Genomic DNA, 27,369 nt, shown 5'->3' on the forward strand with positions numbered 1-27,369 from the left:
ACTGAATTCAATTGTAAATGCTAGTTGTAATGAAGAATATAAGCATAAAAGGAGGGGGAAGGTAAAAATACTATGACTGAACAACAGAATCCAAGTTACAATATAGAAGGCATAAAGGCCATAAAAAGCAGGCTCTACCAAAAAGGAAAGATAACAGTAATCATAGGAAGCAAGTGAAGAAAGACTATAAGGCTATACCATCACATTCACAGTGTTCAGTAAAGAGCTCTCTGTGGAGTCTTTACTGCACTGGATTATAAAATAGCATTTCATAAGGACCCACATAGTCAATTTATTACAGCAATAAAGATGTAGTAAACCCAGTTAGAAATTTTAAGTTTCTTTTTAAAACAAAATATAGAACGCTTCAGGAATTTGCTGGTCATCCTTGCACAGGGGCCATGTTAATCTTTGCATCATTCCAGTTTTATATATGTGCTGCCAAACTGAGCACAGAAATTTTAAGTTTCAACATGACATCCTGTAACAATCTGTATATCTCTTCTAACACAAAGACAGAATATATACCAAGAGTAAACCAATAAAGTATTTTAACCCTCATAAGTACTACACTAAAGTTTTCCTTAAGGTTAAAAAAAAAGATCCATGAAAATTCAATATGCCATATACGATGATGAAATTCAAGTACTTACTGTTTTAGTGGTATTTAAAGTGTACTGAACATAAATTATATAAGGACAACAAAAGTTAACTATTTAGAATGTACAAAACAATCTCTAAGTATTGTGTGTGTAACAGGAAAACTATGCTAAATAATATTCACTGGACAAATTTATTACCTTACAGACAGCCTCAAGAGTATGGTTAATACTATTTCTGGTCTCTCGCCAGCATGAAAATAAACTACTCTTTAAAGGAGTAAGAGAGAGTTATTTTACCAAAGAGAAACTTAAAACAAGTTACTTTAAATGTTACTATTTATTAGGTACCTACTATTTGCAGATAGAAAACTAAGCATTTTAGACATAGTAAATCATTTCAAAATGGAGGCAACCAGGCTTAGGAAGCTTATCTGACTTGCCAGATCTCCATGGACAGGATACAATAGCAGGTGTGGCAGACTTACCATCAAAAAATCTGAAACTACTTAATGAAAAGTAAGTAGTTTTTAGCCTACCACTATATAAAGGCCCAAATTGATGACAACATCAACCTAAGTTAATTAATTGACAAAGACTATACTCAAGTAAGTTAGTCATTTCAGTTTCTCTAATTTCTTTATCAACCTTTTATTATTAAATGAGCTCAATAATCATAAGATTTTCTTGTTAAATGTACTCCTTAGGTAAGTATTTACCTCATCCATTTCATTACTCTTCCTCTTCTGGGCCTTGGGAATCTTAACTGTCACTGGTATGGTACAACCAGGGTGTTTCACTGCCATTTTGTTTGGCTGCAAAGGTGTAAACTGAATCTCTAATTCAGGTTTTGGAAATCGAGTACTTTGTTCATTTTCTGTTGACACCTCACATGAGTCAAGAACTACAGATCCATCCTACAACAGAATTAAAAAGGGAAAAAGAATTTATTTGTAAAATATGAATTTATTAACCACAATGAATCCTCTCAAATGTCTATTCAAGATAATAAATCAGAAAAAAGAAAAAGTGTGCCAGGCCACAGCAAGGATAAAAAGATTGATTTATCCACATTCTCTAAGTTTTTGTGTGGTTGTTAAAATTGAAGTAGAGCTGGAAGTATAACTCAGAAATAGAGTGTGTGCTTAGTATGCACAAGGCTCTGGGTTCACACTCCAGCACAATGAAAAAAAAAATAGGAAAAACTTAGAGATCAGCATTTCCCAAATTTGTAAGGTCATAAGAATTAAGAGAATTTGTTCAAATAATTACTGGACTGTACTACAAACCAACTAAGTCAGAACCCACTAGGAAAGAGTCTTAATATTTTTTACAAGCACCCCAGTAATGGTAGATTTAAAGGTGGATGCAAATTTTTTGCTACTTTTCCCATTGAATAAGGAGTCTTTCATTCTCCCCTTGAATCCAGGCTTGCTTTAATGATTTCCACGGCCAATAAGAAGTGATAGACATAATACCATGGCTCTCTAAGACTATCATAGGAGGCTCTGTAACTTCTATCTTGTCCTCTTGGAACACTAGCTTTCAGGACAATTCCCCTCCTCAAAATGACCCATCCCAAAATCTAGCCACTGTACTATGAGAAGCTCAGGCCATAGACAGGGGATACATATAAATCCCATGTAACTCTTAGAATCAACTAGTACTAGTCAAAAATGAATCCATCTAAACTTTCAGTCTACTTAGGTATGTTGATTTCATAAAAGCAGCAAAGAACACAAAAGAAAATGACAATATGATCCCCGCTAAACAACAAAATCATAATCATTATTAGTATCATATTATAATAGATACTAAGATATCAGAAACAAAAGATTTTAGGAAAATGTATACAAATTTATGGAGAAAGTAATCCTCCATTATATGTGATTGCTCTTGTAATAAATTAAACTTTGATTATGAATCAATTTAAAATTTTTTCATAAACTTTATGGTTTGCATTAGTCCCTAAAATCAATACTAATTATCTGAAACTCTACAAGAACTACTGAGGAAAGGTCAAGTGAAAAGGAATGGTTCATGTTATTTTCCCAGATTAAAATGCCTTTCTCTCCCATGTTTTGTTTAATAAGTTTCTCTTTTCCCGTTAAGATATGATTCTCTAATCCACTTCCACAGCCACCCAGGCAAAATACATTGCATCCTCCTCAATGTTCCTTGCTTGCTAAGCAGATGCTTTTACCACTTAAGCTACTCCACAAGCTCCTAAATATTAAATTTTAAAAAGTGATCTTATCTTAAAAAATTTTAAGTGACACAGAATTTTTATGTATTTCATAATCCAAAGTTATTCACAAAATCCTAAAATGAATACAAATTAAGGAAACTTAACGCATACTATTAAAGACTGGTGACAAACATACTATATGGACACAATTTCAAAAATATACTATTTAATAGCATGCTTATTGAAGGAAACTCTCTGAGAGCAAATAATCATCCCTATTTTATCTTTTGTGGAATTTTCTATTTCTGACCATTAACTTTATTTATATTAAAACATCTATGGTTTTTAAGGAGATTAATATCATTTGGGGATCTAATTTGTAAAGAATTTCATCTATCCTCAAAAGGCTCTAGTTTTCCTTCACACATATAGAAGCACATATAGCAAAATTATGCAGCAAAGTATCTACAATTGATTACACTAACACCTACAAGTGCTATTTCAGGGCTAATGGCAGGGAAAAGGGAGCAAAAAGCAGACTGTTAGCAAATACCCACCTCCGCTACATTCCTGGAAATTTCAAAAATTGTTGGTTGAGATTCAGTTTCAACGCTGGCAGGATCTGTTAAACTAGTATGTGTAGGTTTGACATCCATGGGGTTTCTTTCCTAAAATAAGGAAATATTAAAGAAACAGGTTATTCTTACCCAAAAAAATATTTAATATAATTTAATATTTATGCAAGGTGTTGCATAAAGATTACAAAGATCAAGATCTGCATAGACTATACAATGGAAATTAAGACTTCTACCTTTCCTTTACCTTCAAAGACTCAGGAAAGGCTAGGCAACATAGGCTTTCCTGAGCCTGATCTAAGAAGAAATCTGAAAGATCGCTTCCTACTTCCAAAGTTTTTTGCATGCATTCTCTTGTTTTACTTTCACTGTAACTCACTAATTAGATTTGGCAAGAATCATCATTCTTACTTTCCAAATGAAGAAACATAGACCTAGCCCTGTTAAATTGCATGGCCAGACTTGTGCCAACATGCTTGGTTAGAGCAGCAATATATTTTTTTTAATTCCACTAGAGGCTGAACCCAGGGCCCTGAACATGCCAGGCAAGCACTCTGTAACTTAGCTATACCCCAGACCTAATTTAACAGATTTTTAAGTGCAGATCATTTATTAATAAAGATGAGCTTCAGATGCACCTTGCCTCCATTTACTGTGAAAGGTAATCCTCTCTTCATTTATAATTCCTAGCCCCAACAAAGTATTATGAAATTAACTGTTAGAATATCTTATGATGTCCTCCCATCAGTGTGTTTACTTTCAAAATAATTTATATCCTTATACACTAAACATAAGGGTGAGGCAAATTATTCAAGTGTAATCAAGAGTTTATGTTAAATCACATTTCTACATTTTAAAGGTAGATTAGGGATGAAATCATAAGTTATTGATTTCCTAATTATTCTACCTGGGAGGTATGAGCAAAATATAAAAGGTGCTGTGTTTCAGTTAGTGACAAATCAGTAACAATGATAAACTCTAAAAATTCAAAATCCATGAGAAATATCCGAATTTTTCAAACTCTTGATTCATCTCTGGTCTACTGAGCTAATTTAATTGATTGAGAGTTAGCCAAAAATTCTGAATAATTCCTATATTCAATGGAAAGGTGTAGAAAGAATAAGATTCTAATGACTATTTCAGAAACCTCTGACATGATCTTTTTTAATTGTTCAATTTCATTATCTTTCTGCTTGTTACTGGAGATCAGTGCTTTCAGCTGTATTTCTAAAGCTGCAACCAGTTGATCCCGTTCTTCTCTCCACTTCTGAAGGTCGTTATTTTTCTCTGCCAGCTGTGTTGTCAGTATTTCCTAATCAATAAAGAAAACATTAAGCTTAACTTTACAATATGACTCTAAGAACATTTAAAAGGTTTTATTATGCATAGTACTGTGAACATAATTGTAAACAAGATATAACAAGCAATATAGTCAAGTGCACACAAAATACTTTATCTATAAACCAAAATGCATAATACCATCATACTTATTAAATGTCTACATAGTATATTTATCCCTATCCCATTAAAAAAAAAATCAGGTTATTTGGTCTTTCAATAAATAATTATAGATACAGATTTTAAATTAATACCAGAATTTCTACCAACATATGGGAAACCATCAAATTACAGTAAAACAATGATAAACTAATAGCAACAAAAATATCAAAATGAAAACAACATCATTTACAATGAATTCAAAAATCATGAAATATTTCATGGTAAATTGAAGGAACATGAAACATAAACATGAAAAACTGTACAACAGTGCTGAGATTAAAGAACACCCAAATAAATAGAGAAACAACAGTGTTCAGAATTAAGGCAATTTCTTTTAAAATCCAGGCGTGTACGTGTGCATGCAGAAGTAGAGGAGTTGACCCTAAAAGTTACATGGAAATGCAAATGATCTAAAGTAGTCAAAATTACTTTGAAAATGAAGAACAAAGTGAAAGCAATCACTTATGTCATTTCAAGCATACTATAACATTCAAAATAATATGATATATAATAATGATATGATAATGATATGATAATTGTCTAAGAAGAGGCAGAAATCAATGAAACAGAAGAGAGGGTCCACAAATGTATGATCAATTGACATTCTACAAAAGGGTCCACAAAACTCAATGCCAGAAAGGACAGCTTTTAACAAATGGTGTTGTAGCTGAATACTCAAATAATAACAATAATTAACCCTAATCATATACTGCATACAAAAATAAGCCCTTGGACAACTGATTTATCACAAAACTGACAAAGCAGTGGGGAAGAAAAAGTCTTTTCAATAATTATTATTATCATGTTAATTGGTAATTCACCTAAACACAAGAGTCTGATCCCTATCTCACACCAACAAAAAAATCAATTCTAGGATCTAAGTATGAAAAGTAAAACCCAAGGTTTTCAAGAAATAATAAAAGAGCTGTAGGTGTGGTTCAAACATTACAGCACCTGCTTAGCAAACATGAAGCCCCAAGTTCAAACCCTGATAGCACCAAAAAAAAAAAAAAAAAAAGTACAACATCATCATGTCCTTGGGGTTCAAAAGAAAAAGATTTGGTAAGTAACTCATAGTGAATTTCAGAACTTCTATTCATAGAAGAGCAATAAAAGTGAAAAGAACAGACACACAACCATTTAGCAATTCTAAGATACGTGTGCAACAGAAATATATACACATATGCACCACGAAAAATGTAAAAAAAGTTTATGATAATTTGCTCACACTCCTAACAGACAAAACCAGAAAACAATCCATATTAGCTTCAATATTAAAATGACTAAAATGGTGGCATATTCATATATTGAAATATTCTGCAATGAAATAAACTAACTCTGGCTACATGCAACATGGATGATACATGCAAACATAATACTCGAAGATGTCAGGCACAAACAAATGCATTCGTATATTTCCATTTTATAAAATTCAAAAATAGACAAAACTAAAGCATATCATTAAAAGACAGAATAGTTATTATTGGGAAAGAGGCAGAAGAGAGGGACTGTGGAGTGCAAACAATGTTCTATTTCTTGAAATGCATATTTGTTAAATGGTGGCGCTACAATAATTCACTGAACTGTTAGTTGTGTTTCTGTGTTATAAGTTGTGACTCAAAAAGCCTTAAAAATGAAAAGGGGGTTTGCCTGTTGGAATTGCTGTTAAACAGGCCACTAAAAAAAAAGTAAACTCCCTCCCCCACCTTCCTGGTTTGGAACTGGAGTAACTGATCACAGTTTAGATTTAGCCTTCAGTTTAGATTTTACCTTTTCACTCATTAATGGCCAGAAAAGTTCAATGGGGTGTGGTATAAAAGAGCTAGAAGCTACCACCAAGATATCAGAATTCTGTTAAACCCATTACTTTCTTACTATATTTAATGGATACAGAATATCTTCCAAAGGTTTGTGTGTTGAAGGCTTGGTTCCCAGTTTGGCCCTGTTGGGAGGTTGTAGAACCTTAAAGTGGGAATCAGTGGGAGGTTTTTAGGTCATTCAATCCAATTCTTTGAACTGAAGGACACTGTAGGATCATGGCCTCCTCCTTTTCTTCACTTATCTGCCATGAGGTGAATGGTTTTGCTATTCTACATGCTCCCACTGTGATGTGCCACCACAGGCCCAAGGCAACAGGCCAAGTGATCAGACTGAAATCTCTACAACTATGAGTCAAAGTAACTTTTCTTCCTTTATAAGTTGATTAGCTCAGGTATTTATTATACAAACAAAAAGCTGACTAACAGTCCTAGAAATATCTCTAATGACAAGAAATTGGCATAAAAAGAGAAAAATATTGCCATCTCAGAGCTGTATTAATAGCAAGCATCAATCTCACAAAATTTGGCACATGACAAAAACAGAAAGAGTCAATACTGTACAGAAACATAGCAATTACATTACATGTAGATCCTGGACACCCTTCCCAGCCAAAAAAAAATTAGTGGGGAAAATGAAGAAATTAGAACATTTACCTAACAGTAATATAAAGAATAGTAAGTTGTTGATTCTGATCATTGTACTATTATGTCAGATGCTAACATGAGGAAAAGTTGAGTGATGGGATATATAGGAATTCTGTACTAGTTAAATAAGATGTTTGCAAAACAACATGGTAGAAACCACTTTTTCGGAAATTTATTTATGGCAGAGCACTTAAGAGTACACCCTGAACCTTCAGAATACAAGGTAGCTACTTCAGCCAAGGACTTTCTCTAAGATATCATTTCTGCATTCTAAAAGACTACACGTAGTACACAGCTAGTGGAATCTGCCCATAGATATACCACTGAAGGCCTGGAGAATTACAGCTGCACTCTTAGCTTTCTTTTCCAGGTACTGGCAATAGTCCAGGGAAAAGGCCAATGAACTGCTCTGTGCTCATTTCCACTTCAGTCAAGGGTCAAAACATAAAACCTAAGAAAGCAACAAACTGTTCCTCAGTACTTTATACAATCAGAAGAAAAGTGACCTATAAAACACAGAATCTAGGATTATTTGGTAGAACAAAAATTAGTAAGTGAAGAGAAAAAGAGCATGATTTTTGGAGTAGAATACATACATGGACTAGAGTTTATTAAGTAAACTGGAAAGTTTTCACCAATAAAAAACTCATTTTCTTCTGCAATTAGCTAACTCAAGGAGGAGAATGTAACTCAAGTGGTAAGTGCGCTTGCCAAGCAGGAGCAAAGACCTGGATTAAAATTCTAGAAAAACTAACTAGAAAAAACTAACGCTCTCCAATATTCGATGTTAAGAGTAGCTTTAAAGAAGGGGGAAAAAAAGTAGGAAAACGTCCTTAACTTAAGAAAAATGAATATTACTGGTTTTATAGGAAACTTTAGCTATTAGTCAAATTCTGTCAAAAACAAAGGCCAACAGATGACAATACGATACTGCCAATTAAAACAAGAGAAACATAAACCTAGCCTTCAGACATAGATTTATATTTAGCCAATATAAAGGTGAACATCATTTTTACTTATAGTCATAGAAATTATTCAGGTGACTTTTTAAAAGTTGATAAAATAGGCTTATAAGGTAAAATACATACAAACATGTTAGAATCTACAGATATAATTGTTACATACCACTTCATTTTGTTGTTTTAAACAACGCTCCCTATCTTCAGCATATTTTTTCATGTCTTTGTTTCGTAGAGTCTCAGCTTCTTTTGCTTGAGCGATAAGCAACATTTTTTCTTCTGACCATTTCTTTCTATCAGCTTTATATTTCTCTTCAGATTCCTGAAAGTACAAATGGTACAAGTTACTACTGAATTTTTGAAAGAGCTAGTGACTCTATTTTCCTATCTGCCAGGAGAAAAGACCTAGTTTATGATGGTCACTTCTAATTCTATGATTCAAAAAATTTTAAAAATTGGGTATAAAGGTGCCATATCAAGAGTAATTTGTGAAAAGAACATTTATTAAGGGAACATTCAGAACAGATATGTATGTAAATATATGGACAGAGAACACAGATCAGTAATTTTCAAAGTGGGTCCTACAGATCCTTTGGCTTCACAGTCATCTAATTTTATATACTCAAAATCAAGAAAAATACCATTGGAAACAAGAACAGTACCACTTTTAAAAAGTATAAAACCACTGTACTAGATGAACTATGCAGTCCATTCCAGGATAACAAAGTTTATAATTGTAGATGTTATTATACTATAGAAAAAAATGCAAAAAATGAACATTCTCAATATGGTTGATATATTTTTTCATAGTAAATGTACAACAGTTATAGCTATTTTTGGATTTTCACAATGGAAAGGATAAATTCTAGAATATATAATGTATAATACATAATGATAATTACCATTACAAAGGAAAGTATATTGTATTTACTTTCAGTGGCTACTTATATATACCTGAGTTTAAGAAAATAATTTAGATGCAGCCAACTTTCAAAACCATAATTATGTTTCCTACAACCCCAACTCTACACATCTGAGTGCAATTTCTAATAAAAATGTACAAAATTTTAACTAGAATTTGATAAACACCATGGGAAAAAATATGCTTCCATGTTGTATTCTATACATTGCACATCCAAGCTGAACAAGTATATATACAAAATACAGTATCCTCTGGTATATTACAGTTTTATATGTAATGCAGAGTTCAGATATACAACTCTACTCCAATTTAATAACTGAGCTTTGAAAAAATACTAATCAAAATAATTCACCTAAGGGTCTTCTCAGTAGCAGTAGTTGCTGAGTAGAAAATTTAAGAAGTAAAGAGTGCAAAGACATTAGAAGTGTTGATTTAAAACTTAAATATACAAAATGAAGACCTAACCACTGTATTTTCATTGGCATATAATATTTTGTAGCTTGGGAACTTTTTCCCATGTATACTGGATCTATATATTAATACTTCCTATGGATTACTTCACCAATATCTAAATTAGTTACATACTATACAATACTGAATTCTCTTATTACAAATGTAGTGAAGATGTAGACAGACATATATATAGAGATAAATATATAGATAAAAATCATACCTGTAGCTCATCTTGAAGCTTACTGAGTTTTTTACTCAGTATATCTGTGTTATACTCAAATTCTTTATTTGACCTTTGAATATTTTTGGCTTCTAGATCTTTGCATTTTTCCTTCCATTTTTCCAATTCTGGTTTGAAGACAAAAAAATTATTCTTAAAAACACATACAAAAGTTATGTGCTATTCACAATAGCCAAGTTATGGAAACAGTCAAGATGCCCCACTACCAATGAAACGATTAAGAAAACGTGGTATTTATACACAATGGAATTTCACTCAGCCACAAAGAAGAATGAAAATTTGTCATTCACAAGTAAATGGATGGAACTGGAGAACATCATCTTAAGCAAAGTTAGCCAGGCTCAAAAGGCCAAAAATTGTATGTTCTCTCTCATATGCAGATTATAGACCTAAAACAACTGCAGTAATATTATTGCACATGGTCACATACTAAGGGGAGAATGTGTACAGGAGAAACAGGGAAAGGGAAGGAAACCTAAAACTTCAAAGTGTTTGACGTGCCCACAGTAGAGGAGCTAATAAAGTAATCTTAAACCGACAGAGGCCACTATGGGAAGGTGACCAGGAAGTAGTGAAGAGGTCTGGTAGAGATGAACCAATTCGGGTTGCAATACACATGTGCATGGAAACAATGCTAGGAGTCTCTCTATACAGCTATCTTTATCTCAAACTAGCAAAAACACTATGTCTTTCTTATTATCTCTTATGTTTTCTCTTCAACAAAATTGGAGAAGAGGGCAGAACTAGTTCTGCCTGGAAGTGAGGGGGGTGAAGGGTGAGGGGGGAGAGATGGCCCAAACAATGCATACACATATGAATAAATGTACAACAATTTAAAAAAATAAAATAAAAAAAAATTATGTGATGTAGGTATATATATGACAGGAGATCTAGACAAAAATGAGCAGAACCCAAAGGAATAGAGACCAAGATGAAAGTGAGGCTATTCTAACAGCTGAACTTTCACAAGTTCTTACCAAATTCTTAGTGAAGAGAACCTCCCAGGAATCCAATGACTAGTGTTTAGGATATGTAGACTACATCCATCTCAACCTTAACTATACAAATACACTTCACACAATTCTCAAAAAAAAATATTTTTAAAGGTATACCATGTCATGAAAGTGGCCAGGAAAGCACATGTAGTTTTAGGGTTTACTAACTGCTCTTATCATCTGATCTTCATTAACAATAATTTGCAATCATACATATAGCATTGTCATCATAAAGCACGTCATGGATAAGGACAAATACGTGAGTCAGCACAAGTATCCTGACAAAGTTCTATATAAAAATTATACAAGCAATTTCTAATTCTAAATTTCTCAGGACTTGAGGTATAGTTCAATGATAGAATTTTTGCATGGCATGTGTGAGGACCTGGGTTCAATTCCTAGCACCACAAAATAAAAGTAAATAATAAATTTCTTGCCCTTTCTACAAGAATATGAATAGCTTAATTACTAGCAAGTCAGTTTGAGAATTTTCCACATACTCTAGAAAACCCTGATGGTGTTCTGAAGACAATGAAATCACAACATTTATTGAAATAAACACAGAAAATAATATTAAAAGTTTGACAGATGTCCAAACTCAGTTAAAAACCTAATTTTTATGTCTGGGAACATTGAGAATTACCTGCAATTTTAAAATCCTAAGTTATTATAGTGTCTTTACTCTTCTTTACTATAAACAATTTTACTTAAAGAAAACAATTTTCATCTCAGTAGAAAATGACAAGTGGAAAGACATTCAAAATATTTCTTGAATAAAAGAAAAAATCTAGGAAAATAAGGAAAAACAAAAGACTATGTTAAGTATATAAACAATCTCATTTTACCTGTGGCCAGCCATTCAGCTTCCTCTAATTTAGCCTCAAGCACTTGATCTTGTTCTACTTGAGTTTGTTCTTGTTCTTCCAGTGTCATTCGCATGTCTTTAATCATTTTATCTTTAACATTTAGGTCTAAATAATTGAAGAAAGCATTTTAGAAATTAGCAGCATCTGGATCCATCTTTTCTTCTAATAAATATATATCTAATAAAATATGCTTTTATAAACTACAATACAAGCTCCATAGTCAGAAACTTTGTTTTGTTCAACTGCTATACCTTTAATACCTAGACACATCTGTCATATATGACAAAAAATACATATTTGATGTACAGATCAATGCGCCAGTGAGTGTGAAAAGGATTGGAGGAAGGATGGAAAAGGAATCTTCTCAGATAAAATTAATAATTTTCAATATTATCAACCTATTACTACTAACAAACACAAATCATGAGGTTTAGTAAAAGTGTTATTTGGCAAGATAACTTTTAGTGTTAATATTTGTGAACCAAAAACTAAAATCTTTACCCTTTAAAAGTGAAAAAGGTTCAATCCTAATTTTACCTATTTTTATTTTCAAAATCCCAAGTCCTTTTTCCAGAAAAATACTCAAAATCAAGTATTTCTAATGTTTTTGAAGTGAGCTCCTCAGTAATGACAGTGCTACTAGCCTTACCAAAATTCTTTCAAGCTTTTTAAAAATGACTACAGTAATGACTTGTAAGCAATTTCGTTTTAACCCTGCAAGAACCATGAACTCTTAAGAGGAGGAAAATAAAGACAAAAAAAAGATGACTTCCTCAGGAATGCTGCCAAAGTAGCTAACACTCATGCTGAGAGGTAACTAGCACAGAATGCATCATAAAAGCTGGTGCAAGACAGTTTCAAAACAAGGGTGAGCAACATGTTACCTTTATATTTAGAAAAAATATGCTAACACAAAATACATACTACTTAAATGAAAACAGGGAAAAATGAACATCAAAAATAACATGATGAAAGCAAAGCAAAGTAGTGTCGACAACAAAAAGATCCAAAAGATTTGAAAATATATATTACAAGTGACTTAGAAACATGTTTTAAGAACATGGAAAAGATGGGAAGACAGATTGAAGCAGTTAAAGTGGACCAATGCCACACTTCTACCTACTTGGGAGACAGGAAAAATTAAAATATGATATATGCTAAAAATCATAAGGCATCCTGGCCCAAGGGACTTCTTCAGAATACCTAAGATCTGTTCACATTTAGCACTGAGTCAAAGGATCTAAATTAAAAGGGAATCATAATCATATTAGGGTAACAGATATTAAGGATAAAGGCCTAGGAAAAGCAAAAGAAAAGAACCATGTGCAGACATACTTTCACATTCAAGTTTTTTGTTACTCCACAATGCACAAGTCATGTAAATAAGTTGTCTTAACCCTTCTCTTTTGTTGGTCAAATACAAGTAGCATAGATAAGTGAAGAAAGCTTGAGACAAAGAATGAACTCAACCTTGGTTTAAAACCTAGCTCTCAATCATACAACTAAGAAATTAAGGGATGAGTAATAGGGAAGACAGAAATCTACATAATTTGAACAAGTATGAATATATCATCTGTAAAAATAATTTAATAGTATTTGATTAACAAATCAATACAATTTGATAAAGAAAAGCATAGTTCAGCACCTGGGATGTGAATATAAAATATTAGAGATACTTAAAAAAACTTCTGAGGATCTAAGCATGTGGTAGAATGGTAGAGTGCTTGCCTAGCATTTGCCAGGACCTGGGTTTGATCCCCAGCACCACATAAGAACAAAAAAGCCAAACAAATAAAAACAAACCTTTAATTTTAAAGATATCTTAACATAAAGCATAATCTTCAAACAATTTTGTCTAGAAATCTATTCTAGTCATTATGCTCTACATAACTTTGACATTTTCACAAAATACTGGCCACTACTAAGAAAAGAAAATCACTTTGAATATTCTATTTCTTTCTAAGAAAAAGCTTTAAATTGTCTTTTGATGAAGCTACATCATATGTTGCCTCAACTTCAAATTCAAATTTTTCAAAGGAAAATATCAATTGTTATTGCAACTATTTTGCACTCATTTTAGTACTAAAAGTAATTTGTTCCAGACCTTTGCACACTCTCTCATACTGTTGTATGGCTTCTTCCATTTTCTGATTACTTAACTGCTCCTACAAAATTAAAGAACATGAGTTAAATCCAAATGTAATTTAAATACATAATATTTAAAAATGGGTCTTGAAAACACACTAGACATTAAATTCATTAATTTTTTATTGATGTCTAGCACATACAGCATTTTTTTGCTTTTTGTGTAATTTTTAGAAAAAGAATCTGTTATAAGACCTTTTAATTTTTTTGTTAACTTGGAAACAATTTTAGATATATAGAAGATTTGCAAAATTAGCAGAGAACCCTTCCTGTATAACTTAATTCAGCTTTCACTGTTAGGCTACCTGATACACTTATCAGAAATTAAGAAATTAACCAGGCACCAAGGGCTCACACCTGAAATCCTAGCTTCTTGGAGGCTGAGATCGGGAGAATCACATCTGAAGACCATTCCCAGTAAACAGTTGAAGAGACTGCATCTCCAAAATAACCAGAGTAAAATGGACTGGAAGTGTGGCTCAAGGAGTAGAGGGCATGCTTTGCAAGCATGAAGTCCAGTTCGAACCCCAGTTACACCCGCCCCCCCCCCCCCAAAAAAAGGAGAAATTAACATTGGTATGTTGGTGTGCTATTAATTAAACTACAGACTTCACCACAACTCACCAGTTTTTCCACTGCTGATTTTCTATTCTAGGATCTCACCCAGGATATAACAATACATATACATATAATTATCATGTCTCTTTAGTCTCCTCCAATCTGGGATAGTTCCTCAGGCTTTCTCTTTAATGACCTTGACACTTCATACTCGTCAGGTACTCAACCTGGGTTTGTCTGATGTTTTCCATGAATAAAATGAGGTTGTAAGTATTAAGGAAGACTATCAGGTGGAATGTACCCTCTAATCACATCAAGTCAGGAAGTACGTGGCATGAACATGACATACTACTGGGATGTTACTCTTGAACGCTTGGTTTAGATGGTGCCAGCAAGGTTTCTCCACTATATAGTGACTAATTTTTTCTTTACCACATTTTACTCATTAGAAGCAAGTCACCATGAACTCATTTAATTTTGAGCAGTTTATTCTTCAATTTTAGAAAAGCCCAAATTTGGACTGAAGGTATAATTCAATGGTAGAGTACATACTTAGCATTTGTAAAATCTTGGGTTTGATCCCCAGCATCATTAAAAAAAAAAAAAGCTAAAACAGAATTTGTTATTAAAAACTAATATACATTTCATTAGAGAATCAAATACATAAATAAGAGTGGACTTAGCCTATCATTAAAAATAAAACTGCTACCTTGAGCTGTTGAATGGTTCGTTGTTTCATATCTATTTCCTGAGAATATTGGTTTTTCTTTTTCTCCAGGTCACTAATCTTAATCCTTAGTAATTTCTCCTCATCACGCATTAAAGATACCTACAAAGAAATGTTTATGTGTGAGCACCTGTGTGAAGCCCTGAGTTCCTATCCCAGTTTCAACAAAAAAAGAAAAAAATTTTTATAAAGCAATTGGAACATTTTTCAAACTGCTCTTTGTTGTTTAAAATTTATGGTCACTTGTTCAAAGATTCATGTCCTTTATAGCCTATTAGAAAAATTAAAGATACTGTTAAGTAAAACAAAGTGTTTAAAGATGTTTTCTTTTTTTGGTGGTATTGGGGTTTGAACTCAGGACTTGGTGCTTGCTAGACAGGCACTCTATTGCTTGAGCCACACCCCCAAGCCCAGATTATTTTCATTTTGTATAGTAAGAAAAGGAAAAAAATGATAGAGAAGGAAGGAAAAGTACACAGAAAGAAAACAACTGATAACATTTGATTCCTTGAGGGGAACTTGATGGTTGGGAGGAGTGGTAAGAATTTTTTTCTCTCATTAAATATAACTTTGTATATTTTGAATTTGAATTGTTACTGAATTTCCTATTTTTAAATAATAAAACACTGTAAACATAAACATTTAGCAAAAACATTTATGTGCCTACTCACATAAGTAATATCCATAAACAAAAACTACTCCCTATTTTTTTTTGAAGGATCTAAATTTAGCAGTAATTTAAGAAAAAAAAAAAAAAAAGATTTTAACCCTATACGTGGCACATATTTTTCTTAATATTGACCTCCTCAGTCTGTTTCAGCTGGCTAAGATTCTTTTGTGAAATAACCATTCTTACCATTTCAAGAAAAAAATTTGAACTTGATAAATGTTTAATCCCACAATTAGTGTCTAAACTTCATGATAAGGGAAATGATCTTCATCATATTAAATTGGTCACACAACTTTTAAATAACTTGCCTGTTTCTGTACTTGCTCAATCTGCTTTTTGGCATCAATCAGTTTCTCTTTCAGTTCAGCATAATCTTCTTCCTTCCTCTGAAGATCTGCTTTGAGATTCTGAGTAAGGACAGAACTTGCAGAGAGTTCCTCTTTCAATCTAAAAAACACAAACCGCTTTTCTAATGATAACCATTAACCGCTTAGGATCAGTGTATGAACTCCTAACACCCTTTATAAAATTGTATCTTTTCACAAATGTGGAATATACAAACTATGAATAAGTGTTTCAAAGAGTATTTCACATGACAGTTTTTATAGGCACGTACTTGTATGCAACTTTAACTTCTACAGGTTTACATGAACAAGTTTAAATTCTTCACTTCCACATACTCCACCTTATCAGATTATGTCTACCTGTTTAAAAAATGCTTAGAGAAATTAATGTTTTGCATGTGTTAAAATAATGTAAATAAGGTTTAGCTTACTTTTCTGTTTCTTGTCTGTTGTTTTCTTTTTCTTCTTCCCTTAATTGAAGTGAATGCTTCATTTCTTGCAAATTATTTGTTAATTGTGTGATTTCTTTTTTCAACTTGACTTCCTTTTCACTTAAATCTTCAGTGTTTTTGATCGAATCTTGAAGATTTGCTTGAAATTTCTCCAGATTTCCTTCTAGTTTTAAGATGATAGATTCCTTTTCCAAAACATCTTGCTCTAACTTAGCTAAATGCCTACATTCATATTTCTGAGTCTCTAAGATTGATTCAAGCTCTTTTATTTTCTCCTTAGAGCAAGTAACATCTTGTGTAAGTTCTGAAAGTGCTCTCTTTCCATCAATTACAAGCTGTACTTGAACATCAAGACTAACCTTTTTTTCTTGCAACTCTTCTTTCAACTGTTGTATAAGACTTTCTTTTTCTTGTAGTAGCTCATCTTTAATCTTATCTTCACTCTCCTTCAGTTTCAGTGCATTGTTTTCATTCTTATAGCCTTTTACTTCTGCTTGTAATTTTTCAACTTCTTGTTCTAGTTCCTGGATCTGATGACTTTTTTTGGAGGAGACCTTCACAATTTCCCTACATTCTTCCCAAATAGCTTCAATACTAGAGTGAAAAGAACTTTCCCTACTGAGTTCTTGAATATGGCATTCTTTAACCTGCTTACTCAGCAAAAAATCATTGCCCGAAAGGTCTAACTGTGCATGTGGCAAATTATTCTTCTGAGAACCATTTGACAGATCCCAGAGATTAAGCAAGTCTATGCTTGATATCTGAGAAACTGAATCAAGGGAACGTAGCTCATCTATTTTTGTTTGCATTAATTTTATTTGTGAAACATTATTTGTAGTAATTCTTGTAGCAGTTTCTATCTCCTTTGACAATTTCATGATCTTGTCCTCCTGTTCTTGATTTATACCTTTCTGCACATGTAATTCAGCAACTGCATTTTCATAATTTGACTGAATCTGCTGCATTTCTGTACCTAAAATTAAACTCTTTTTTTCAGAAAATGTAAGTTCCTGTTGCAAACTAACAATTTGTTTACTTAATTCTTCTTTTTCCTCTTTTTCATTTTTAAGTTCATTCTCAGCAGCGACTAAACGTATTTTCAGCTTTTCATGATTTTCTTGTAAAACTCTATTGTCATCCAAATGTTTTGAAATGGTCTGTTGCATTTCTTCATTTTTCTTTTGTTCTTCAGTGATAAATGAACTAACAAGTATAGGTCCTTTAAAAATAAGAAAATTGTTATTACTCTCAAAAGCTTTAAAAAAGTTACCATGTAAGGCAATCCTCAAACATATGAAAGTTTTAATAAAAAATTCAACTAAGAAAGAGAGAAAAAGAAAAAATAGGTTACAAAACATAGGTGGCCTAAATCCATTGACGTACAAATTATAGTTCCAAAGTGAATACACAAAGGTATAGCAAAATGTTGGTAGCTGCCTCTGAGTAGTACCAGCTACTTCCACTTACCTTTGTAACTTTCACTGTTACCTAAATTTTATATGACAAACCTTTTATATCATTATAATATGAGGCCAGAGAGGAGGGGACCATAATAAGACACTCTAGGCATCCATAACCCTAAAGAACAGTTTTAAAGTTTAATCACATCCTAGATTCTATTACGTTAGTGACATGCAAATTGAGTACCTTTAATTTTCATAGCTAAAATTAAGGGAGAAATGGCTGAAATTCTCAGAAGTCATACAATAACATTACCCTTTACTTGCTCATCAATAAATTGCTTAATCCTAAATTTCTGTAAATGCAAAAATGAAAATATTACTATTATATAAATATAATGTATATATATATTAAAATATTATCACCTATGTCAGAGTTGTTGTGAAGATCAAGGTAATAAATAAGCTTAGCCCACTGTGCTTTTGATAGACAGGTATTACGAAACCTGAAAATCTGTATAGCAGGATTCAGTTAATTAAAAATGTAAGTTTGTTATCAGGCTCAATACCTACATTCCTAGAATAAGGATATCTGTTGTTCTTTACTTACTCGCTTAACATTCATTTTGATAAATGGACTCACAACTGCTTAGTATAAATTATATTCCTCTAAATTTTTCTCACAGATACTATGATTAAATCTTGAAAGTTAATTTTTAATCATCTAGATGAATGAATTTATACCTATATATCTTCTTATGTTTTCATATAATTTTCATTACAATAAGGGTCAGATGAATGTGCTGGCAAGCATTTCACTCGTTACTTTTTAATTTTTCCTACTGTTCAACTAATGGTTTGATGTTTACATATGAACTTACTTTACAACACTGCTCTGATACAATCCATTCCATATGTCTTTTTGACCTTCATTAGCTCCCTCACTGACTACTGTAGGATTCAACTATATTTTTATTTGTTATCCTCATTAAGTACCTAAGACTCAAATTCTTCAGGCTTAAAAGTACCAAATATAGCATGAAGTAAGAGAAGTGCTTATCCACAGGAGAAAAGACACTAAGTAAGGCTTGGCTTGAAATCTTTCTTACAAAGAAATCTTAGGGGCAGTGGTAATCCTAGTTATTCAGGAAGAGATTAACAAGATAGAGCTTTGAGGACGATCTGGGCAAAAATTCTGAAGAACCCATCTCAACCAAAAAAGCTGGGTGCTCCTGTCATTCCACCTATGTAGGAAGGGTAAGTAGGAGGATTGCAGTCCAGGCCGAGCTGGGCAGAAATACCAGACCTTCTTTCAGAAATAAAGAAAAGTGCTGGGGGCCTGGCTCAAGTGGTAGAGTGGCTGCCTAGAAAGCAGGAAGCCCAGAGTTCAAACACTAGTACTGCGCACTGCCCCTCCCTCCACCAAAAAAAACCCTTATACTTTCAATTGGTTTGGCTATCTACTCAAGGAATAGAGTATATTTTTCATCTTTTCTTTTTATTGAGCCCCTCTATAATATTCTGTGCATCTCAGCTCTTTAAATTTTACTTGTCTCATCTACTAGATTCCAAATTCTCTGATGGCAGATTCCCCACTGTGTCTTATTCATCTTAAAACAATAACCTTAAATGAAACTACATTTAAATATGTTTAAAACTTAGCTGCAACAATATGGTCTCCTTTTCTATCTGTAAGACATATTGCTCTACTAGAAAGCAAACTTAATCTTTTAATTGCATTTTTCAATTAGTAACCTATTCTGGTTCTACATATATGCAAAAATTTGTAAACTGACATACTAACTTGGTTATTATTAACTTGGTTACTTTGTCATAACTATAATTAAATATGTAAGGTACTGTTTGTAAACACAACAGTGATTCTCTAGTTTTATCGGGCAGGATTACCCAAGGAGCTTATTAAATGCAGATTCCTGATACAAAATTACCAAAAGACACTGACTTGGTAAGTCTGGGGTATATTTTACATATAAAAATGAGAAATGGTGGAACTGATGGAGTGGCTCAAGTGGTAGAGCGCCTGCCTAGCAAGCGTGAAGCCCTGAGTTCAAACCCCAGTACCACCAAAGCAAAAACAAAAAGCAAAAAACAAAAGAGAGAGAGAGAGAGAAAGAGAGAGAGAGAGAGAGAGAAATGGCGCTCTAGGCATTATTTGTGAAATTTTCTGGAAGAAGTTGATAAATTACCTCTAGGATTAGATCCTGCATTTGGGATCCAAAATTTGTTTAACAAAGCACTTGGCTGGCAATCCTGTTACATACATGTCATTGTTCCCTAAGAGCCAAATGTCTGTAGTTATGAGACTCAAACTCTGAAATTTTAGCCTGTCGTTGCCTGGCTCTTGTGAAGCTAGTAGCCCCACTGATGCATATATAATGAGTATATTCAATGAAGGTAAGGCGGCAACATTTCTGAGATCATAAAAAGTTTTTTAAATTGAAATCTGCCATACCACCTACAAAAATAAGTTTCTTCCTATACAGAAATCACAGTTGGAGCTGTGAGCAAAACTTTTTTAAAAAGCATAAACATTTATGAATGGTCTTTCAGATGGAGGGGGAAAAAAGGGATTATTTGTTCTAAGGATTTCTTTTTCAATCTATGACCCCTTTTGATAAATTAAAGTCCCTTAAAACCGTCTCAAAATGCTAATTTGTCCCCAATGAGAGTATGCATCTGACCAAGAACTAATAAAGAAATGTGGGATTCTCACCTCTCTATCATACCAAAGAGTTCATCCAGTTTCACTTTTGGTAGTGTGTATGCAAAAAAAAATAAGCTTTCTTTTTTAACTATTTATTTTTCAAATATATTCCATGTTCGTTCTTCACCCAGTTGTCCAGATGTTTTTAGACAGCTATAATCATATAATCCCAGTATGTGATTTTAAGATCTCATTCCTTTAATATAGACCCATTTTAAAAGCTCACAGGACACAGGTATACCATCTACAATTTATACTGCCTCTCCAGCCTCAAAGAAGCGGGGAAATTGGGAATTATACTGACGTATAGCCTCATTTTCATTTTTGATTTTGTTTGCCTTTTGCTTTTGATACAGGATGTTGCAATGTAGCTCAGAACTGGATTCAAACTCTTTTCCTCCTGGATCAGCCTTCCAGATGATAGGATTACAAACATGCACCATCACAACAGTCTGCCAAGTCACACTTTTCTTAAAAGCTGGTAAATTCATTTTTGAAGCTTTATCATGTTTGTAATCTACATTTTCCCAGTTATTTCTTGAAGACTGTATATTCTAAAGATTCTAGCTACTCTGTAATCTTAATGATCTTGCCGCCTTTATTCTTACCACAAACTTGCTCATTTATTCTTAAGGATTTTTATATGCATATTATTGATTATTTTTAGATTAAATTCTAGCATCTTAAATCCATTTTTGGCATATTTTTTGTCAGTAATATTTAACTCAAATTCTAACTGTCAAGTATACTTTTATAAGTAAAGAATGCAGAGGAAAAACACCAATGCAGAGAGATTTTGGCAGAAAAAGATATTGTATTTATGAAAGTGGCTTTCAATTATTACAAGCACACAATAAAAAAATTATAGGTAAGCCAAAGAAAGTGATAGGAGCATATCTAAAGTATCTATTTGGCCAGCCACCAGCAGCTCATGTCTATAATCCTAGCTACTTAGGACAATCATGGCTTAAAGTCAGGCTTGACAGGAAGTTAGTGAGATCCCCATCTCAACCATTAGTGGAGTGCCATAGTGTGTACCTGTCACCCCAGGAGAAGCTAAAATTAAGAGGATCAAGGTCCAGGCTGGCCTGGGCCAAAAATGAGGCCATATATCAAAATTAATCAGAACAGAAAGGACTGCGGACGTGGCTCAAGCAGTAGACTACTTGCCTAAGCTAGTGTGAAGCCCTGTGTTCAAACGCCAATATCACCAAAAAATAAAAGGTAACTGTTTAAATAAAAGACAGCATTAATTATATCCATCCTACAGAGAATTTGTAACATGTTAATATAAAACCTGCAACATTTAGGTTTTTTTCCTACTCAAGTAAATTTTCTCCTATTTACAACTCTTCTACTAGGAACCAACTTTCTTAAAAAGCTTCCTACTGGCGACTGAAATAATATTACCTGTCTTTGCCGGTGGTTCATCTTGTTGAAGTTCATTTTCATTTAATCTTTTTCTTTCTGAATAAGTTTTAGTTTTACTGTTCTTAGGCATTTCCACTGCTTCATTACAAATTGATTTACTGTTGATTAAAGATGTACCAACTTTGTCCTAAAGCAAAATAATTAAAATTCACAGAAAGTTAAAATAAATATATAAAATACACATTTTGAAAATTTCATTTTCAAATTTGTTGAAAAATTTGCTAAGTTATTTCTTAAATTTTACCCTAAAATAACTGAGGGCTCTGCAAATGAGTATTTAGGGATAACTGTAAAATTCTAAGATCCTCAGTACTAAAATCACATTCAAAATGCACTTTGAGGTGGTGGAGTGGCTCAAATAGTAGAGTGCTTGCCTAGCAAGCAGAAAGCCTGGAGTTCAAATCCCAGTACTGTCAAACAAACAAAAAATGATAGCAACAAAACGCACTTTGAGCTGGGCATGATGGCTCACACCTGTAGTCACAACTACTCAGGAGACTGAGGTGAGAGGATCACTTGAACACACATGCCCACAGCAAGCAAACAAAGAACAAAAATATGCTTTGAAAAGAAAAACAGGAAAGCACTGATTAAACTGATTCTTACACTTTTACTTAAAACCTAAAGTTTCCACTACAGAAAGTCAACATTAATTTTGTAATCAAAACTTCTAAAAGAGAATACTGTTTTACACTTTAAGAACTCCCATAAAAGTTTTAAGCTAAGCTTTTAGCCAATGTATATTCGAAGACAGGCAATCCACAAACAGGCTTAAGGCTGAGCTTCTAGATCAGTGATACATACAATGTGGACTTATCCAGAAAGTAGAGGGTGAATCTCAGCAATTAAGTGGAAGTCTATAAAGTAATCAAGGTATAATAAATAAATTAATTAATTAATTAATTAATTAATAAATAAATCTGTGTTCCAGATTGACTGTCAAGATACAAAGAAACTTGAAGAATTATTTTTTACATAATATCACTCTTGACTCTTCTAGTAACAGGAAAAAAATACTAAAGCACCTTTTAACAAAGATATTTGGCTACTATGTTATTACCAGATAGCTTACCATTTCTATATCAAAAAATAATTTAAAGGCTGGAGTGGCTCAAGTGGTAACGCATCTCCCTAGCAAGCACTACACCCTAAGTTCAAAACCCAGTACCACCAAATAAAAACAACAAATAAATAGGAGTTTATAATAAAAGCCAAATCATTTCTTTTTTAAAAAGGGTTAAAAAACAAGCTGATCATCCTAGCCTGGACCAAACGAATATGAAACTACATAAGTTTATACTTAAGAAAGGCTAAAAACCATTAAAGGCCTTACCTATCACAGTATATAATGTAAATTTTTAATGACTATCCATATAATGAAAATTTTAAGGAATATCTTTGTTATTAAAGTATATGAACAATTAAAAAAATGCTTAAAGTAAAACCAAGATTTTAAGGAATGAAAAAACTAATTCTACTGAATATCACATTATAGTTCCCCAAATCATTATGACCTGCTGTTATCTAAATGCATTCAAGATTCTTTCTCCTCTGAGTTTCCCTTCCAACTAGCTGAGGCTTAAACTTTCAAAGAATATGTATTATTCTCCCTCTTATGTGCAAAGCACATTAGCACAGTTTGTTAGATTTTAGTTTCAAAGAGGTCAAATGCCCTCTTCTAACTTCTCAAAAATTCAGATTTGCACAATGATAAACTGCACTGAATGCTAGGATAAGCAATTCAATATTCTTAAGTAAATTAGTTTTGAGTGCATATGCTATTTTACTATTTTAACCCTTTTATCTAATTTGTAACAGTTATTTTATAAGGCAAAGTTAAATTCTTACACTGCCTTTAAAAGTGTTTTCCATTTGAGAATTGGGTTTCTAAAATTTGCTGAAGCTGTCCTCTATTTGATAAATTCTATCTACCAACTCTTGAATTACTTGATTCTGTGCAATTATTTTCTTGGAAAGAAAATAAGAATGTACAGTAAATATATTTTGGGATGAATAGAATGCAAGCTTGAAACAGTTTTAGAATTCCTTAAAATTTTAAGATTAAATAAAAAGACTGCATAGTATGATCTTATTTTTGCTTAGATATGTCAACTTAGGTAAGTCATTTAACATTTCTATGAAAATCACAACAGATCTACATAATGAAATTATTCTGAGACTTAAATGAGTCTGTATATACATATATATATACACACACACATATATGCATATACACACACACACATACATATATGTGTATAAATGTATATAAAACACTTAGAAGACTGCCTGGAAAACACTAAACATTCTATAAATATATATATAAAGAAAAATTCTAAAAAGGCTACCAACCAACTTGTTAGTTTTCATCTTCTTTAATTTAGGAGGAAGATTATGGGGACTTTGCTTTCTATTTTATATAGTTTAATATAATTTCATTTGTATAACTAATACTAACTTTCATGACTGGGGGGAAGAAAAGAGGAATAATCTAACAGTAACTGTAATGTCTGCTAAGCACATTATTTTGTCTACTTCTTCAAATATTAGCTGTATAGAGATCTAAACTCATTTCACCTTCACATATACCTGTAATTTCATTTCTAGGCCTGAAAATGTTAAATCCATCTATAACCACTTAGGCAGATTATTTGATCTGAAGTCACCAAGGTTCTGGAGATCCTCCAGAAATAACCTTTGTTCACATCTTGTACACTGCTCAAGTCATATGCCAAATCTAAAAGCTCTCAATAATTTGAGATAAACATTATTTAAATACATCTAATCAATACCATGCACCTAGTAAAAGAATGAGATACATCTGTTATATGCTGATACAGACTTCCAAGATTATCTATTAAGAGAAAAAAGCAAAACACAGAACTATAATCCTATCTCTGTAGGCTTTTTTGTTGTTGTTGTTAAATGTGTGTATGTGTTTTCTGTATTATACATAAATCTCCTGGAATATCAGAAGAAACTTTCCACAGGCCATCTCTGCAAAGAAGTATGAAGGTGAAGACACTTTAGTTTATTACTTTTTAAAAATTATATTTAAAATTTAAAAGTACACAGTCATAATTTATGTCTTTTCATTTACTATTCAGGTCTGTATCAAGATAAAATAAAACTTGTATTTACCTTATTAAATTCCTTGTGTTCTTGAACCATTGAATCAAATTCTGCAAATAAAAAGAAATAAAGGTAATTCAAGAAAATAGAATACTGAACAGCTATAAAACATAAGCTGGCCAGATCCTGGTGGCTCATGCCTGCAATCCTAGCTACTCAGGAGGCAGAGATCAGGAGGATCAAGGTTAGAAGCCAGCCTGGGCAAATAGTTTGGGAGACCCTATCTCGAAAAAAATCTACCATGAAAAAGGGCTAGCATAGTGGCTCAAGGTACAGACCCTGAGTTAAAACCCCAGTACCCCACCCCACCCCCCCCCGAAAAAAAAAAAAGCTGACATAATGTGTTACATTCAAGAAAAAAGGATTTTGACAGCACTTAGAGGGTTTAACACTCATCTGTAAATTCAACACAAGAGGGTAAAGTTTCAGAAAAGCCACATTCAAAACTTCAGTGCCTTCTTGGTTCACTTCATAATGCAGAGGCACCAGTGACTTGATATTTTGTAACCTATCTCCTTTCACAGGGAAAAGAGCATAGTATTTCACCTCTCATCAAACCCAGACTTCAAAATCATATGTATATGTACTCACAATCTCTAAGATTTAAAATGAAACATCTAGCAGACTATTTTAAACCAGTCCACAGATACTATCCCAAACTTGTAAGCTCACAGTAGACTCTTGTAAACGATGAGAGTTCATTAAAAAAAAAAGAACAAAATTTACACCTTTACAATGTCCTGTAGGATTTCTTATTGTACTTATAAAGTTAATACTTAATGGGTGGTTTCTCCTTTTTTTGTGTGTGTGGGGGGGAGTCTATTCTAATAATATTGTTCTAAAAGTAAACGAAGGCAAAAGGCATTTTTGGTAGTAAATCACTACAAATGCTAAAACATTATATGGATCAAATAACTTTTTGGTCACTATGGTAAATAAGCGCCATAAAACACTCATACTCACCAACTATACTTTTTATGTGTTTATAGTATCTAAAGAAGGATAAAACATATCCACTTACCATTTCCTCTTTTTTTTAATGCTTCTTTGGTTTTGATTAATTCTTCTTGGGTTTTAGCTAATTCCTCTTTAACTTGATTAAACTTTATTTGCAAACAAGCAATAGCTTCCTGGGGATCAGCAAGAGATGCAATGTATAAGTGAGCAATTTCAGCCTGTTTCTTAATATCAGTGACATCATCTTGAAGAGAATCAACAATATCTTCAAATCCTAAATAATTCTGAGCTTCCTAAAAACAGTAAAAACCATATACCTAACATTAACAATGGACTTCACCCTTACATATGCTAACACGTTGTTTAAGCAGTTTTTAAAACAGCAAAAAATTTCACAACTTGAAATTCCTTAAGATAAATTATATAAAGTAGTCCCAATTATGAAAACTTTGTGATCCATTATTTATTTGCTATTGTATGGAACATGAGGCATATTTCTTCCCAAAAACATCATAAATTATGGCAAGTCATTACAGAAAAATTATAATTACCTAGTTCTGGTAAAATTTCAATCACAAGTCTTACACACTTTTTTTTTTTTTTTTTAGAATAACCCAGGAAACAAGCCTCTATTTTCACAATTTGGTCAACAACCTACAGTATGCCCAGGACACATAATGGTGGTTTGACAGCAAGATACTAGGTATCACTATCCCAGACCCCCGAACCATTTAATTGAATGAAACGAAACAAAAACAAAAGAACCCTCCACCCTACCCCCATCAAACACTGATCAAATTTGACTTCGATGGAAGCAGCAGCAAAGATAAATTTTCCTAAAGAATACAGAATGAAGCTCGTATGGTGGCTCACACCTATAATCCCAGCACTGGAAAGGACCCAGGAGGGTGGCTAATTCAAGGCCAGCTTGGACTATACAAAGAAACCCCAATGTTTTTAAAGAAAGTAGGGAATGGTAGCTGTCTAGCAATAGCAACCCTTTTTAAAATAAATACTGTTTGAATCAGAAAAGTAAATCACTCCACAGAGTTTCACTAATTCCTC

General features: G+C 32.8%; 1 protein-coding gene and 1 non-coding gene across 4 annotated transcripts in view; both read right to left on the bottom strand.

Moving 5' to 3' along the window:
* Kif20b (kinesin family member 20B) overlaps positions 1 to 27,369 on the bottom strand; it is a 53,544-nt gene that overhangs the window by 5,477 nt on the left and 20,698 nt on the right. For 2 of the 3 annotated variants that reach the window (XM_020153843.2, XM_074078792.1), the window contains exons 16-28: positions 26,369 to 26,597; positions 25,357 to 25,397; positions 22,195 to 22,342; positions 16,639 to 17,878; positions 16,172 to 16,310; positions 15,176 to 15,295; positions 13,868 to 13,928; positions 11,743 to 11,868; positions 9,882 to 10,009; positions 8,453 to 8,608; positions 4,510 to 4,674; positions 3,345 to 3,455; positions 1,319 to 1,516 (exon numbers count right to left, since the gene is read on the bottom strand). In XM_020153843.2, coding sequence (XP_020009432.2) covers positions 1,319 to 1,516; positions 3,345 to 3,455; positions 4,510 to 4,674; positions 8,453 to 8,608; positions 9,882 to 10,009; positions 11,743 to 11,868; positions 13,868 to 13,928; positions 15,176 to 15,295; positions 16,172 to 16,310; positions 16,639 to 17,878; positions 22,195 to 22,342; positions 25,357 to 25,397; positions 26,369 to 26,597 — 2,862 coding nt within the window. The remainder of the gene's footprint in view (positions 1 to 1,318; positions 1,517 to 3,344; positions 3,456 to 4,509; positions 4,675 to 8,452; positions 8,609 to 9,881; positions 10,010 to 11,742; positions 11,869 to 13,867; positions 13,929 to 15,175; positions 15,296 to 16,171; positions 16,311 to 16,638; positions 17,879 to 22,194; positions 22,343 to 25,356; positions 25,398 to 26,368; positions 26,598 to 27,369) is intronic. The other variant, XM_074078791.1, reaches the window with a different exon arrangement.
* Positions 352 to 454, bottom strand: LOC141425227 (U6 spliceosomal RNA). The gene has a single exon (XR_012450315.1). It is a non-coding gene; the product is annotated as a U6 spliceosomal RNA (small nuclear RNA).

This window comes from Castor canadensis, chromosome 7 (genome assembly GCF_047511655.1).
Source record: "Castor canadensis chromosome 7, mCasCan1.hap1v2, whole genome shotgun sequence".
Lineage (NCBI taxonomy): Eukaryota > Metazoa > Chordata > Mammalia > Rodentia > Castoridae > Castor > Castor canadensis.